The sequence below is a fragment of the Octopus bimaculoides genome, chromosome 6 (genome assembly GCF_046866305.1).
Source record: "Octopus bimaculoides isolate indiv1 chromosome 6, ASM4686630v1, whole genome shotgun sequence".
In the NCBI taxonomy this organism is placed as follows: domain Eukaryota; kingdom Metazoa; phylum Mollusca; class Cephalopoda; order Octopoda; family Octopodidae; genus Octopus; species Octopus bimaculoides.
This window is the reverse complement of record NC_142933.1, coordinates 55,991,282-56,004,080: the sequence shown is the minus strand read 5'-3', so window position 1 is coordinate 56,004,080 and position 12,799 is coordinate 55,991,282. Positions and strand designations below refer to the sequence as shown.

At 34.8% G+C, this 12,799-nt stretch overlaps 1 protein-coding gene across 8 annotated transcripts in view; it reads left to right on the top strand.

Annotated features, from left to right (window-relative positions):
* LOC106882709 (dynamin-binding protein) overlaps positions 1-12,799 on the top strand; it is a 308,006-nt gene that overhangs the window by 213,829 nt on the left and 81,378 nt on the right. For all 8 annotated transcript variants that reach the window (XM_052968787.2, XM_089353937.1, XM_089353934.1 and 5 more), the window contains one exon: positions 10,506-10,579. In XM_052968787.2, coding sequence (XP_052824747.1) covers positions 10,506-10,579 — 74 coding nt within the window. The remainder of the gene's footprint in view (positions 1-10,505; positions 10,580-12,799) is intronic.

Sequence of the window (12,799 nt, the reverse complement as noted above, 5' to 3'; positions counted from 1 at the left end):
TTATGTCTTCTTTCATTCTGTGTGTTTGTTCTGAGTATGTATCTGCTACCAGTAATCAAATTTGTTGCTTTTACCATGTCTGTGAAGGGTGAATGATAACCATTGATAAGTGAAAAGGAACTTGAGATTTTTATTGCATTTAGATCATCGTGAAAATTAATGCGTAAACTTGCAAGGAATGAAGCCAGTATGCTCCGCTGGATGTGTAATGTCAGTGTGTATACTCGACAGAGTGTAAGTAACTTGAGAGAAAAGTTGGACCGAAGAAGCATCAGATGTGGTGTGCAAGACAGACGATTGCGCTAGTATGGTCATGTGGTGAGAATAGATGAGGATAGCTGTGTGAAAAAGTGTCACACTCTAGCAGTTGAGGGAACCTGTGGAAGAGGTAGACCCAGGAAGACCTGGGATGAGGTGGTGAAGCACGACCTTCGAACATTATGCCTCACCGAGGCAATGGCTAGTAACCAAGACCTTTGGAAATATGCTGTGCTTGAGAAGACCCGGCAAGCCAAGTGAGAGCATATTCTGTGTGGTGTAACCTGTATATATGGTGTAATCTGTGTGGTGCCAGTGGTGTAACCAGCCCACTTATGCATACCTTTCCTTCATTGGACACTAAACTCTGCTTGCAAAGACCTGCTGAGGCAAGTGAAATCAAAATCAAATTCGATGACATCACCGCTTAACTGACATCTGTGCTAGTGGAGCGCTAAGAGCACCATCCAAGCGTGATCGTTGCCAGGGCTGCTGACTGGCTCCCGTGCCAGTGGCATGTAAAAAGCACCATTCCAGCGTGATCGTTATCAGCATCGCCTTACTGGCACTTGTGCTGGTGGCACATGAAAGACAACGTTTGAGCGAGGTTGTTGCCAGTGCTGCTGAACTGTCTCCTGTGCAGATGACACGTAAAAAACACCTTTTGAGCGTGGCCGTTGCCAGTGCCGGTGGCACATAAAAGCACCCACTACACTCTCAGAGTGATTGGCGTTAGGAAAGGCATCCAGCTGTAGAAACTCTGCCATATCAGATTGGAGCCTGGTGCAGCCATCTGACTCATCAGTCCCCAGTCAAACCGTCCAACCCATGCCAGCATAGAAAGCGGTCATTAAATGATGATGATGTAGCACATAAGTACAACACTGCAAAGCTCTTACTTGTCTAACTAAATTGTAAAGTTCTTACCTGTCTAACTAACTGTACTGCTATACCCGAGTGGCAATGGGGAATTAGCAAACTCATGAGGATTAAACAAATTCACAAGCATTTACGAAACTCACAAAAGTCTTTTTGTACAAATTTTACTGTATACAGAATCATAAAATTATGGAAGAATTGTTGACCAGTTTGCTCGAGTTGCAGAAACAGCAACAACAACAAATACTATTGCAGCAACAAATGCTGCAATTAATGAATAGTAAGTCAACAAAAAATGCTGAAAAGATGTTCTCACCAGATTATGTTGCAAACTCAATAACGGAATTTAATTATGAACCAGACAAAGGAGTTAGCTTCAAGGCATACTATAGAAGATATGAACAGATCTTCAATAAAGGGTGCAACGATTGGGACGACAACATGAAAACGCGTCTAATCCTTAGAAAACTGGCAGCAGGAGAACATGAACATTACAGCAATTATGTACTCCCCGAAAAAACATAAACTTTAAAAATACAATAGACATATTTGTTAAAGAAAAATGCAAAATAGTGCTGGACTGATAAGTGCCAGAAGGCATTTAACAAATTAAAAAAGCATTTTAACATTGAACTTATTGTTAACGCATTTTGATCCAAAGCTGGATATTATATTGGTTACAGATGCAAGTGATTATGGTGTAGGAGCAGTGCTCCTGCACAAATATGACGATGGAAGTAAAAAGGTTATATAGCCCATGCATCATGATTGTTATTACTCGCTGAAAGGAACTATAGCCAAATAGAAGTGTTAGCAATCATATTCAGTGTGAAAAAATTCCATAGATATATCCATGGAAGAAGTTTCTGTCTACAAACGGATCATCACCCACTTCTGTCAATATACGGTCCTAAAAAAGGAATACCAACACATACAGCGAATAAACTACAGTGATAGGGCACTATATTATTGAATTATGATTACAAAATGGAATATTTACTGTCAAAAATGTTATGTGGAATGTGGTACATGAATTACCAGTAACCTTAGAAGACATAAAATGAAATGCAGAAAAGTACAAATTCATAACAGAAACAAAAAGAATACAGACATACCTCACCCGATGTCGTTAATTGGTTCCAGGAGACATGACTTAAGTCAAATTAACTTGTCTCTAGGCTAGGCTAGGCCGAATTTACTTATCTCTAGGCTAGACTAGGCCGAATTTACTTGTCTCTAGGCTAGACTAGGCCGAATTTACTTGTCTCTAGGCTAAACCGATAATAACTATTCCCAGTTCCGTACTTTATTTATGAATGCATGCTCAATAATATATGGTTAATAAAAAACCTATTTTAAGCTTACAAACAAATACTTTTTATTTTTTAATACAGTACAGTAAAAAAAAAGTAATCTAAATTTATGAATACAATTTGGTGGTGTTTACTGTACACCGCAGACACTTTATCTATGAATGTGGTTTGCAATAAGACATGGTAAAATAAAAGCCTTTTTTAAGCTTGAAAAACAAATTCAGTAATTATTGTTATTTTGCAATAGCAAAACAAAACTAAATTATTTTTAATTTACCTATACGTACATACAATTTGGTGGTTTACATCGCAGATGTAGATGGCTGTGGATCATCAACATCAACAACTGACTTTGGCTCTTCTTGTTCAATGCGCTTAAAAAACCAGTCAAGAGTTCCTGGAACTGTCTTCTTCTTTTCCTTAAGGATTACATTATAAGAAGCAAAAGCTTTGTGATAAGCCCCCATAATCTTGGAAAAGCTTTAAGTGTTTCTATCCATATCTTTGGACATAGAAAGATCTTTCTTGATATATGTAAATGATTACTACATTTTCTTAATGGTAAAGCGACATGGCTCAGGTTCGACTTCCTCTTCTTCATTTTGCTGCTTGTGAAACTCTATCAAATCTTCATTCGTCAGGGGCTGCTTGTCTTTTTCAAATAAATCTGTGAAATTCTCCTCCTCCAGATCCTTTTCCAGTTCTTTGCTCATAGTAATCAATGTTTTGTTGATGGCAACATTATCAAACCCCTTTAAATCAATCACAAACTGCAGGCATAGCTTCTTCCATACACCATCTATAGCCATGCTCTGTACATCATTCCATGCCACTGCTATGTTCTGTACAGCCTTGTAGATATTTTATCTCTTCCAAAAATCACGAAGTGTGATGGACTCATCAAGATCAGTTGCAGCTATTGCTTGCTGCAGTGTATACTTCATATAGTAACTCTTGGAGATAGCAATTATTCCCTGATCCATTGGCTGCAGAAGAGACATGGTGTTCGGAGGGAGGTATATGACAGTAATGTTGGGGTCAAAATCTACAATGTTTTGCAAGAGGCCAGGAACATTATCTAACAGAAGTAAAACCTTAAAAGGAATCCCCTTCTCCTTACAGTACTTCTCTGCTGTTGGGATAAAATGATTGAAGAACCATCTTCAAAAACAACAACAGTAACCTATGCTTTTGAATTAGCCATCCATATAACAAGAGATGCCTTGGGTATGTTTTTCAGGGTGCAGGGGTTGTGTGCATGATACACAAGCAATGGCTTTAACTTAAAACTCCTGCACACTTATCTCCCAACATAATGGTCACACTTTCTTTTGAGACCTTGTAGCCTGGAATAGTTTTCTCCTCTTTGAAAATGAATGAACGGTCTGGCAATTTTTTCCAATACAATCCAATTTTGTCTACATTAAAAATCTGTTTGGGAAGAAACCCGTTTTCTTCGATGATTTGTTTTAATGCATTAGGAAATTCTGTTGCTGCTTGTTTGTCAGCTGATGCACTTTCACCTTGCTTCTTAATGGAGTAATAACTTCTTTGCTCCTTAAATCTCATGAACCATCCTTGACTTGCCTTGAACTCTACATCTTTCTCATCTGGATATTTTTTCTTCAGGTCCTCAAACAAAGACAATGCTTTCTCTTGAATGATTTCTTGACTAATAATAGCACGCTGACAATTCAACCTAACAATCCAAAGAAAAAAAAGACTTTCCATTTCTTCAAAGATTTTGCCTCTTATTGATGACTATGTTATTCATCCCTGGAGCTTCAGATTTGATATGTGCTAAAATCTTGTACTTATTATGTACAATCATCGATACAGTTGTCCGACTCATCCCAAAAGATCGTGGAATTACTATCACTTTTTCACCTTCTTCATAGCATTTTATCATAGCCAGTTTATCTTCCAGCATTATAGTATGATGCTTAGCACTTACACTATGAATTTTCTTAGGAGTCATGGGGGGGCAAAAAAATCAAGTCACAAATAGACAAGAAAGAGAAAATAGCCGATAAACGGATGTAAACAAATCTGAATTCAAAACAATCGCAGGAATCACAAATGACAATGATGCCTAACAGTAGATATTGGAACTACAGTGCAATATGAGCTCCAAAAGACCTATAACGGTTTGTGTTAGGAGTCAGAGGTTACCATTTCTAACGATATATTTTAGGATATGTGTTGGAGTCTGCAGTTACTAATTGTTATAAAGGTAAATGTTATTGTCAGTTGTTACCATTGTAACACTAGAGGCAGCTATTTGTTTTGAGTTGTTATATCGATGATGGTGATGTTGTAGATGTGAAAGAAAATGAAAGAAGAATAGTAGTTGAAGTTCATGTTAACTCCTAATTTATTTACCGTTACTTTATAATATGTCATGTCTCGACAGGCATATGTGTATCATATAAAAATAATAGAGAGAGTTATCTTTTCTTGTATGTTGTTACTGTTTATGTTGGCCAACTATTAGCTGCCTAGCTAGGGATTACAGGAAGATAGAGTGAATGTAAGTGTAGGAAGTTGATAAAACGATACCTTCGTTGTGCCTGACATTTAAACAACAATGGTGTTGGGATAAGACACTGTATCATAATTGACATTCTAGCTGTAAGCCTTCTCTCAGTTGAATTATTTCACTAAATGAATTCTGCCTATGGTCGCCTCTGTGTCATCTCCTTTTTTCAACTAAACTTTTTCCTATGGTGTTTTAGTATTTATGATTATCCAAACTTGTCAGGAGAGACATATTGTTGAAAACAATAGATTTCGTTGGAGGTCAACCTGTTATCTCAATTCTAACTTTTCATGGCCTAGAAGAGGTTAGGAGGATCAAGTGGCAAAGACATAAATCGGCTTTACAAAGCCAGCTGGTAAATGTAACTGCTATCACTATTGTTTTCTCCATGAGAAAAGTACTGTTGAAATGTTAAAGGAAATTGGCAGATTCAGGTTCGAATCTACTTTATGCCTAAATGAAGTCACTACAGACTGATAAATAAGACAACACTACTGATTTCATGATTTCGTCCACTAAGCTACACTACTTTATGATGTGTATCTTAACATTTACTGTATGTATTTTAATATGGTTTTCTAGTGATTTTATGATTCCAGTATTTGTGGCGGACATACGTAAAGTCAAGTAAAATGACTTAACTTGATTTTTATTTTTCCATATATTATCTTTGAAAACCAATGTATAATCGAAACAACAAAAGTCAAGGTATGCCTATACTGAGGACAGGAAAAGTAAATAGGAACAGGATTGATGCAAAATGAAACCAGGATGTGAACCTATACTCAATTTGTGATGGCGTCCTGATGTATACACAGAGAGTAGTAATACCTGAAACACTGCAAAAGAAAATGTTGAGGGAATTCCATGTTGGACATTCTGGTATTTTAAGTATGAAAGCTTTAATACATAGCTACATGTACTGGCCAAAAGTGGATAGAGAAATCGAAAATTTAGTACAAGGCTGCAGAGGATGTGCTCTAGCGATGAAATTATCGACAATAAAAAGTGAACCTTGTCCAAAAGTAGAATCTCTGTAGTCAAGGCTACACATTGATTTCGCTGGTCTCCAAAACGGTTAATGCTACTTAGTGGTAGTAGATAGTTTCTCTAACTGGCCAGAAATTTGTAAGTGTAAAAAAGCCAACTTCCTCAACTATGACAAACTTTCTACATGAGTTGTTTGCGAGATTTGATGTCCCAGGCAGGATAGTATCTGACAATGGAACACAATTTGTGTTTTGAGTTCAAAAAGTTTTGTAAAACATTTGTAGAACATGTAACTACAGCACCATGCCATCTAACAGACAAGCAGAATGCTTTGTTGATATGTTCAAGAGAGCCCTAAGAAAGTCAAATAAGAAAGTCATAGATGAGGTAGCTCTACAACACTTCTTAAGAGTATACCATGTGACACCAAATCTAAATACATCAGCAGGTATGTCACCAGAGGAGGTGCTGTTTGCGAGGAAAATAAAATCAGTCTTTGACAAATTGCTACCTGGTAAGAAAAGACAAATTGCAATGGATATCTTGCTGTATTAGCAAGATATTTCAAAATTGGGGAAAATGTATTTGTTAGGGCATATAAGAATGGAAAACAAAGTTGGGAGGATGGCGTGATTACCAAATGCATAGGGAAAATGCTATACTTGGTAAAAGAAGAAAAGGAGTATACAAGAGACACATGAACCAACTAAAAAACAAGATTTATTAAGAGCGAACCCAAGAGAATGGAAGAACCAATGGAAAGATTATATGATACTTTTCAAGTACCAACACTACTACAAATAATTGAATCCAGATGCACAAGAAAAAAAGAAAATGTATGGAGTTCCTGGAAGTGGATGCCAAACGAAAAAGTATTAAATTTGTAACTGTATGAAAAAAAAAAAAAAACTCATAAAAAGAGGTGAGGAGATGTAAGAATTATTGCTAATAAAAAGAAATAAAATTACACTCCCTAAGAAAAAAGAAAAACTTAAAAGGGGAGATTATTATGGGAATATTAATAATAATGGAACACCTCTCCCACGTGACAAGTGGTATGTATTAGTTGTTACAAATACTGTGACATCGAGCAGTCATAAAAGTCGGTCATAGATAGATAGTCGTGTCATACCTGTCTAACTAACTATACTGCTATACCAGAGTGGACGTTATAACAATCCAACAATTGGATTACAACAATTTTATTAAGCCCTAGAAGGACAAAAGGTTAAGATGATCATGATAGTATTTAAAATCAGAATGTTAAAGGCTTCAAATGGTAAAATTGGTAAAGAGTTGGACAGAATACAGCAAGTTATGCTGTCCAACTCTCTACTAATTCTACCATTTAAAATAATTAGTCTAGTTGACATTAAACAGTATAAGCTCTTATATGAGCCAGAAAAGAGGGGACAGGCCCACTTGAATGGACTCAAACCTCTTATTACTTGTCATAGTGTAAATATAGTATAATTGGTAATGCAGTTGCCTGATAAGCAATAATTATGATGCTTGTATCCTGTTAGATAGGCTTTTCTGGCTTAAATTGGTCTTTTTAATATCCAATCTCATTTACATGAAACCACTTAATTCCTAATTTAATCCAGCATGTTACTGCTTCAATTAATGTCCCTTAATAATAATTTTTTTTTACTTGGACATAAGGTAAAGAAGTGCAAGAATTCCTCACTTTATGGAAGTAATGCATTCCTGAAAATCTAGTCATAACGCAAAATTCTATAATGTAAAGTTAATTTTGCTATTTATTTTCAAGTGAGATTGCATTCCTATGGACATTTTTGGAAAAAAAAAGATGAAGTACAAGAAAACAACAGAGAACAAGCAACATGAATATAACAATTTCTAAAAATTCAAGGTTCAATATAGAAATAAAGAAATACAAAAGCATTTCAAGAGGAATAAGTTAGGGAATCAATAAGAATCATAATACCATAGGAGTATGTTATTACCACTAAAAATGTTTACTGTATGAGGGGGTGGGGGTGGAATGAGTCCTATGATTTCTGGAAGTTTTATATCCTGGTGTTGATTTTTCATCTCAAGAAATAAAAGTTCTAGCAAGCATGCACTTCCAGAAAAGTGCAGTCTCATCAACATTGGATACTCGATCTGGTGTGTAACCCCCTTCAGCAGTCATTTTCTTCAACTGTCCGTGATAATTAATAGCAGCCTCTGTATTGGCACTCGCAGTTTCACAAATCATTTTTATGTTGTGCAAATTCATGCTCTTCTTAAACCTTTTAAACTAGTCTTTACTAGCCAAAAAGAGTTTATCATTAAAAGTTTCACTTTCCTTTTTCTGAAAATCTCCATATGAAGTTTTGGTCCATTCTTGGAATTACCTTTGTATTTATTGGCACATCATGTCAATTCTGGTCTTTGATCCATACACTCAAGAGTCATTCCATTTTAAGCATTACATCAGATCTATTGGAAAATAAGGTCCAGACAGTTAACTGGTTAGCTTCTTGAGCACGTGACAATTTTCTCTCTGTTGTCACATATTGTTTCCACTGTAGACATTGCAAGATTTAATGTTTTGGCAGTATAACATAGTTTTACTTCCACTTCTTTTTAAAATATCAAGTTTAATATCCAACCTTTATGGTTCCTTTTCCCACTATTTTCTCCATTTCTACTTGATAACTTCTTTCTAGACATCTTGAATTGAAGGCAAATGCAACAGCAGTGGCATTAATTTTCCACAACAAATACATAGTGAAAAAATTTGGCCCAGAAAAGATCCAATTTGTAAGAACAGAAAATTGTCTTATTCCTATTGTAGTCATAATGAAAACAATATGAAATGGAGAAGGATTGTAGAAGAGAAAGTACTAGATGATTACAGTTAACTGAAGGGTCACCAGATTTTATAGGCATTTCTGACTTAAGACATAAATACACACAATCACTCATACACACACACACACACACACACACACACACACACTCATGCACACACATGTTGGCATACATGCTGATAACTGTTGTACCCAGTTGGATTCAAAAGTTGATGAGTTGATCATGGTGATGATGTGGGTTGCATTTGTTTAGATGTTAGTGATGGTGGGTGAGTATTCTTGGTGGTCTGGTGGTCATATTGTTAATACTATTGCTACTAGTATTGTTGTGGGTGTTTAGTCTCTGGTCAATCCTCATAGACTGAAGATCGAAAACATTTCATTAAACTTTTTAAAATACACTAGGATACCACATTATAATTTTTACTTTGAAATGGATTTGCTTATCTATTTCATACTATATATTATTGTTGCTGGCTGCGTTCATGTTGATAAAAACACATACATGCATACACACATTCATATATATATATATATATATATATGAATGAGTGTATATATGTATATACTCACATTATGTGCATTATATATACATGTGTGTAACGTGATGACAGGTTTTCAAATTGTTAATTATATTCTTTGATCTTAAATAAAATGTAAGTGGCCATTGAGCTAAGAAGAAAGTGTAGTTTTAAATTGTGCAGTATGAGTTTCTGTAAGAGAATGTATCCCAAAATTAATGGTCATACTTTACAATTTTCATAAGTACAAAATCTCATACCTAAAGTAGCTGTAACATGGGGGATACCTACATAGTTGATTATAGTGACTCCTATACTTTATCAACCTTCAGAAGGATGAAAGGCAAAGTTGAGCTTGGCAGTATTTGAACTCAGAACATAACTAAATACCACAAAGCATTTTGTCTGATGTTTTTTTGATTCTGCCAAAATAAAATTTACTTGTAGAAAGCATTGTATGATACAATAAATTCTCAGCAAGTGAAGTGTGACAACCACTTGTGACCTTCTGATTAAAACTATCTCAGCTTCACTTACACTTCCTTACTCACCCTCTTTAAAGGCCTATATCTCAACTCCTTCATTCTCATTTTGGCTTTCTTTGAAGCTATTCTAATTATCTTTTTTTTCAAGAGACATATGTTGAGTGCAAATAGTTCAAGAAGAGAAATACAAGCATTTGCTGTCTGTCACAATTATTCATAACTGCATGTGATAAAATGTCATATTATTTAGTATCACTTGCAATAAATTCTGAAAATACTCAAGGAAAATTTTTCTTTGCTCCTAATAAATTACTACTTCCCTTGGCCCTTTCAACACAAATATTTTATTTGACTGGGACTTTGTAAGTTGGGTGGATAAGGTTAAATTATTGAAGAGATTTGTTATCTTGCTCCTCACCCCAGTTTTCATTTCTTTACCAATACTCAATATTTTTCCTTCTTTTAATTCATTCTTTAGTTTAGATTTTCTCCAGTAAATCTTGAACAAAATATGTTTGCATAGAGGGTGGTATGTGTGCATGGATTTCTGCATTGTAGTTGTGCCTGTGTATGGTGTGTTTTTGTCTGTTTTGTGTATATACATATGCACATCTATATGTATGTCTATATTTTAAAAATTTTAATTCCAAATTTTACAAATACATCATCATTAATGTACTTCTGTTTTTTCCAATCAGATTCTGGTGAAGATTCTTGTGCAACACCACATGATTTAAACATTCGCATAATGAAAACGGAACATGAATTAGAAGTATGTATTGATTGACATATTTCTTTCTCTCAAGCTTGGGAGTATTTCTTTTTTTTTTTTTAATGTTCTAATTTAACCCTTTTAAGATGACTTTTCTTTGCAGTTCTTAAAGCAGTTCTAACAGTGAATCTTAGTGCCAATGAATTAATGTGATTTATTCATTCAATATATTCATGAGATTCAATTAATACATGGTTACGGAAAATTTTATTTTAGATATTCATGAGGTTAGATTAGGTCTGGGTTGTAGGTAGCACAAAGTAAAATAATCAAGTAGATATGGTACCTAGCTATCAGCATGTGAAAATCTTGCATTCAGACCAACTGCAAACCCTTTGTTTTGTACTTTAACTGCACACGTAATTATATACATGTCAATTTACTTAGCTGCTGCAAAATAGGTACAAGATTCTCTGATAAATGTTATATGAGAGTCCAGTGTTTTGTCAAGGCCATGATTCTTAACTAAAAGATCTATGGTGATCTTAAAGAACCCCTGGGTGGAAAGGAGACTGCTGAGTGACCCTAATCAAGATCTTTACTACAGATTCTTGAATATGTTACCTTGTATGGTCTACATATTTTTGGACAGAATGAACCAGAGTATATTCCAGCTTTTACAGCATAAATTTAGGCCTATTGTAAGCCTAAATTTGAACTTGATGGTAGAAAAACAATGAAAAATGTAACAGCTTTACAACATACCTACAGCCTTCAGTCATGGGTTGCACCTTTTTCTTAGCACCTATGTACATTGAGGTGAACAGAGTCATTGATTGAGGTTGAAGTATCTAACATACCTACTTTTGCTGTACAAATGTTAAGGTTGTTTTTAACAATAAAAGAGTAACCTTGAAGTCTGATATAAAAAAACAAGTAATGCATGAACTGCTTCACAAAAGACTGCCTTGATTGGCTCAATACAGTTTGAAATAATCTATATCAATTCCATAGCATTGCTATTTATTTTACTCTTCATTGAAAATTATGTAAAATTGTCAGTATAATGGGTATGTGCATACACTCACAATACAGTAGTATGAGATTTGATGCATGTATTCCATCATATTGATTGAAATAAATCATCTGTGTGTGTGTGAGAGAGAGAGAGAGAGAGAGAAAGAGAGTGAGAGAGATCGAGATCTAATCGACATTCTAATAATATTGGAGCAAATGTTTGTCTAATTAATTTTCATGCTGAAGCAAAAACTATTTTTTTTTGTTTTGAAATGACCTTTTATTAATGGTATGAAAAATGTTTCTCCATAGATTGCCAATGGCCATTGATAACATTGTGTAGGTTAGCTTCTAAAAATATGGATTCTGCTTTATGTACATGTCTTCTAAAGAAATCAAGCTATAAAACATATCCTATAAATCAGCAAGCCAAGCTGTGCTCAACTTTCTGATATTTCAGTCTCTTTCTCAGCATTGCAGCCGTTAGAGAAGCCAGAGAAAAGCTTACAAGCAATCTTTTGCTGTTTAATTTTTTTCAGCTAGTTTTTTACAGGGGTTTATTTTTCTGTTTTGTTGACACACAGTAAGCTTTAATCTCAACCCTTTCTATGTATGTTTCAATAGATAACAATATCCAAAATGGACATTAAATGATGATGATGATGATGAAAGAACTGATATTTTATGATTAAGTGTTAACATTATCCAGGTTATTATTTTTTTTCCTTCATAAATTACTGATACATAGTCTATTTACTAAGCAGGGATCAGAAATGTTTAACTGAGGTCAAAATTTACCTTCCTACTACTAATCTTTCCTCCTCAATCTGAAACCAAAACTGGGCCTTGCATTAATGCTACCTGCTGAGATATCTATCAAATCATCCAAAAAAAAAAAAACTACATAATTTTTCTTACATGTATAAATTGAGAGTAGGGGGAAAATCAAAGAATAATAATTGGTTATCAAAATTGAGAGAGAGAAGAAAAATGCTAGGGAAAGCAATTGATATTAATTATAAGAATCTCTTCATACCAAAACAGTCAATATCTGATGTCCCTAACATGAGGGAGCCTCTACACCAGCACCTAACCTACTGAAAATAGCAGCTACGACTCTTCTTTCATATCACATTCTACTGTCTAAAATTGAAAGGTCACATTGGATAATGTATTCTGAGGTATATGATATATGAAAAACTAGCAAAAAGAGAAGTTACAGATGAAACATATTTGTTCAAAAGATCTACTTGGTCAGGACAG